Source organism: Coffea eugenioides, chromosome 7 (genome assembly GCF_003713205.1).
Source record: "Coffea eugenioides isolate CCC68of chromosome 7, Ceug_1.0, whole genome shotgun sequence".
NCBI classification, from domain to species: domain Eukaryota; kingdom Viridiplantae; phylum Streptophyta; class Magnoliopsida; order Gentianales; family Rubiaceae; genus Coffea; species Coffea eugenioides.
The window spans coordinates 12,500,284-12,505,285 of NC_040041.1; the positions used below are offsets into that span (position 1 = coordinate 12,500,284).

Consider the following 5,002-nt stretch of genomic DNA (forward strand, 5'->3'; position numbering starts at 1 on the left):
TGACCTTGACGATGGGCAGCTTCCTGTCATTGAGGCTGCTTTGTATGGTCAAAAGCATATTGTTAAGTATCTATACAGGGTAACACCAAAGGAGCATCTAAGTCCAGATAGGGGTGAAAATGGAGCTACATTGCTTAATTCGCTAATTACAGCAGAAGTATATGGTTAGATTATAGATATAACAGGCAACATAGCAATCTGCAACACACCCTCCTTCATTATATGTGCCTCTAACTCCCGCTTTTTAATTGTTACAGATGTTGCTTCAATGCTGCTTCGACTGTATCCAAAACTTGGCGTCACCCCTGATCATAATGGTGACAACACTCTCAGGTTACTGGCTCACGAGCTATCTACATTTCCTAGTGGAACCAAACTTTCTTTCTGGAAAAAATGGATCTATTCATGTGAGTGTCCTTTTTCCAGTTCTACTTTACTTTGATCACTGACTTGTATGTAATGAAGTAAAATATTCTGCACTTCAGTTCAATAATAAGCCAAACAGTCGAAGAACAATAGCCATTCTACATTTTGTGGATTTTTATGAAGTTACAGTTTTCATTTCAGTACGCAATGTGGATTGTTTTTTCCAGTCCAAGTTGTCGGGGCAAGATAAAATCTTCCACCAACAAGAATATTAACTTGCCGTGATCAGTAAATGTGTACTAGTGTTAAGGAATGCTACTCATACCATCTATTTATGCCCCAGGTGTAATGGTACATTCTCCATGGGGGAGTACAACAGATTCTCATGAAGGTGAGGTAACAAATGCTCAAAGAGCAAGCATGACTGAAGACCACAACATTGACATTCATGATCCTAGTGATGATGAGATGCCTAAGACAGGGAATCAAGGCCTTACTAGCTCTGGTATGTAAAATACCAAGTTTCTTTTCCAAAATTCCTTCTGTTGCACATTAAAGACTTCTAGTTTTTTGTGGTGGGATCTCTCCTAACTTTTTCTCTCAATTTTTTAGCAGTAGTTTGATGACAAAGTGTAATGCATTGGATTTTAATAGGTAAATAATCTGATATGTGGTGGACTATCTAGGATTGGGAGAAACCAGAGGAAAGTTCAAAAATTAAGAGGATTCAGCCCCACATTTTGGAACTTTTTGTAGTAAAGATAGAACATTGTTTCCTTTCAACGACGAGCAATGAGGAACTTTTCAATTCATGTGTGCATTAACTATAAATGGTAAAATAATAAACTCAGCTGCTTCCATGTGAACTAAAATGAAGTGGCGCTTGACCCATTGGCCACCAGGTAGTGGGGCATTTGCCATCAGGTAATATCAAGGGGCTGAATATAGCTTGCTAACAGTGTCTATCACAAGAGTTCTTAAGAACGTAATCTAGCTAGCATTGCTGCATTGGCATATGCTGAAGAATCTTAACCTAACTAGCTACAAGAATAATTCACGACTACACCATGAAAGAGGGGGTCAATTGACCTCCTGACTTGCATACAGCTTTCCAAATCATTCACTACTGCTAATCTTAAAGGCAAGATAGTCAAATCTTGTTAGTATGTAAAGGACCCGAACATCAGGTTTTCCTAGGGGATTGAAACTCAAGCCTATGTTCTGTTAGACAAGAGTGGATTGGTTAGGTCACCAACCTTTACTCCTCCTGAGGCAAGTTGGACTCCTAAGTGTAAAGATAGCTTATGAGAAGATCACCTACATAGGGATCCATGTAGATAGTGCAACAAGAGATGTAAACAACAAGGCAAAACATGTATAGGGATGGTAATGTTCATCTTCAGGTCTTACCAAGTTCTGTGGACTTGCATCTGCACCACTCAAGATTCAACTCATGGAATCTTTATTAATTTTGCTCAGGCAATTGTACTGACAACCACTTAAAATCATCTCCAATCTACAGAGTTATCTAAATTCAGATATGTAGGATTATGTTAATTTACCATATATCAGAATGTGAGGTGCTTTCTCGTTTGTCTTAGTTACCTCAGCTTGTCTATAGGAAGAAGTGGATCTCTCTTCCATTTTTGACAACTTATACCACTGTATCTAGTTGGTTACTGCCTCCTATCCTTACCATCTTGTTCTGAGCTTTACATCCTTTGTATATTCCACTAGATATTATTCATATCATCTAATTCACAAGATTGTCCATCTAATTCTGTTCTTTTTAGTTTCAGTGTCAAGTGGTATTGTATTTTAAACCCCACTTTTTCTGCTCTGCTTAGCTTGCATGCATGCTTTAAGCAGGCACGCAAGTTTTCTATGCCTACTATTATTTACTCGAGTACACCATTCATTTAGATATCGTTATTCAGTTGTGCAACTAATACGCTGCTACAGTTCTTTTTTATTCCGTTGATCTATATCAGTAATTGGTTCCGTCTCATTTTATTCATCCTGTGCATATTTTTCTTGCAGTACTGAGGATTTTGCGTGGACTTGGTTGGCTCATATTAAGATGCCTCGGTTTGTTTCACGAACTAACATTTTTTACTCAGGCAAACTATGATAATTTTCTAATGTTTTCTGTTGATTTCAGTCCCAGATATAAAGCAAATACATGACAGGAAATTGATTCATAAAGAAGCCATTCAACTGCTAACCTGCATATTTAAGGAAATCCGGACATTGAGCAAGAAAGAACTTGAAAAGATGGACATTGATAAAATTTTGTATGATGCGATTGAGCATGGAATCATTGAGTTCGTTGATGAAATTTTCAAAATTACGCCAGAAATCATATATAAAAAAGACAAAAGGGGCAGAACACTTTTTTCACATGCAATTGTGCTTCGCCAAGAGAAAATTTATAGCCTTATATACGCCTTGGGAACAAGAAAGAGCATACTGGCACGTAGGCATGATTATTTCCAAAACAATTTCTTACATCTAGCAGCCAAGCTGTCTCCAGAGTCTCAACTTGACAGGGTTTCTGGAGCAGCTCTTCAAATGCAAAGGGAACTACAATGGTTTCAGGTTGCAATTTAATTTGTGGTCAATATCCTATTTTATCTTAGTCTGCCATGTTTTTGTGGTCGTTTGCTTTTGTTTTGATGTCTTATGGCATATGGATATAAAAGCTGGAACAATTCTTTATCTAATCGTACTGTCCTAGTGAGGCTTTGTCCCTGACATTATATATTCTGTAGGAGGTTGAGAGTATTGTACAACCAAAGATGAAAGAAGAGAAGAATGGTAGTAATAAAACACCTTCCGCCCTCTTTTCTGATGAGCATAAGGTTTTGGCCAAGGAAGGAGAGAGATGGATGAAAAATACAGCAGGATCAAGTATGATTGTGGGAACTCTCATTTCTGCAGTCATGTTTACAACTGCCTTCACAGTTCCAGGCGGTAATCATAGTACAACAGGGCTCCCTGTCATGCTAGAAACTCAACCAAAGGCATTCTTGTTTTTTATGGCATCAAATGCACTGTCGATGTTCACTTCTTCAACATCGATTCTGATGTTCTTGGGGATTCTCACTGCACGTTATGCAGAAGAAAATTTTCTCAAGTCCTTACCCACAAAGTTAATATTTGGAATCACATGCTTGTTCATCTCGATAGTCACCATGATGGCGTCATTTGGTACTGCTCTCTATCTGATGCTGATCAAACAAGTAGCTTGGATTGCCTATCCAATCATTGTTTTCTCTGTTATTCCAATAGCTCTTTACTCATTGCTGCAATTCCCTCTTCTGGTTGAGATGATCAGTCGCACATACGGATATGGCATCTTTGACAAACCTAGAAAGAAACTCTTCAGTTTTCATACCTGAGTTACTGCCAGCATCTCTTCATTCTGTTTTATCATGACATTCTGTATTCTGCTTGCGATGGATTGCTTTTCGATATTGTTTTACAAATAATCCTTATCTGTGATGTTTTGAGTAGATTTCACAGGTAACATTTATTTGTTTTGACTCATTTGTGTTGTCTCCAGCTGGTGCTGGAATTCTACGAACTCCTTTGATTCTGAGGATTCCTTAAGCTATCAATAAAAGCATACCTATGGATTGTTTTACCTAAAGCTGATACTTTCATTTGCTCTACCAAGTTCTGTTATCCGATTTATAGTATTATCAATGCAGCTAACATGAATGTCTTAGTATTATTGCTGGTTGTTCTGTGAGGATAAACCATAAAAGCTAAATCAGATCCAAAGTTGTACAAAAATGAAAAGGCTTTTTTTTTTTTTCTCATATGAAGATTTGGCTTGAAGATTGTCCGTAGGTCTCTCAGCATCTGCTTTATCACTCTTATCCTTGAGAAACCTAATGAATAGATGTCTTCAAAGTGTTTTAACTCAAATTAGTAATCTATTTATTTGCTTAATGAACACAAAATAAAAAGGGAAAATTCTTTAGCTAAATAACTTTTACACAGTTATGAGTTATGTTAAGGTTATCCTTTCCTAAATTCTCTACACTCTATTGAGAGGCCAGCTAAAGGAGGCAGGAACCTACAATTCTATACCCTGCTAGTTTTAATTCATGTTAAAACAGTTTAAAGAATTGCAGATTTTGAAAAAGAGTACAAGATCATGTTAGTTATGGTTTTCCTTATGAACTGCCAGCTGATTTTCAAACAAATCTGTGTTATCCAACTTTGCTACACTGCCCAATTCCTTGGAGGAAAAGCTCAAGTTTATTAGTGGTTCATATAAATATGTTCTTCTCAATTATGTTCTCAGTAAACAGCAGAAGGCTCAACAGATGAACTTAACTTCTTCATTCTTTGTAGCTAATTGAATACAGACTCATTGTTTTTGTAAAACTTTTCTTCCATCTTAGCAGTAATGTGTGTTAAGTTGCAAAGCAGACTTTTGAAGTTCATGGACTAAACTCTTTTGGTTGGCCATGAATTTCTACCAAGTATTTAGTTCGTGAATCTTATATCTGTCTTGGTTCTTGGTATTCCTAATTAAGATCAGGTGCAAAATCCAAACCCTTTAATTTAAAAAGTCATTAATGTACTTCCAGTTTAAAATTACTATGGAAATGCATGAATTTAA

General features: G+C 36.8%; 1 protein-coding gene across 1 annotated transcript; it reads left to right on the forward strand.

The window, feature by feature from the left end:
• The first annotated feature begins 712 nt into the window (after nt 1-712).
• LOC113778404 lies at nt 713-4,018 on the forward strand. The gene is made up of 4 exons (XM_027323808.1): nt 713-871; nt 2,407-2,454; nt 2,528-2,964; nt 3,138-4,018. The coding sequence occupies exons 1-4, from the start codon at nt 715-717 to the stop codon at nt 3,765-3,767; spliced, it is 1,272 nt and encodes a 423-aa protein (XP_027179609.1). The 5' UTR covers nt 713-714; the 3' UTR covers nt 3,768-4,018.
• The last annotated feature ends 984 nt before the right edge of the window (nt 4,019-5,002 follow it).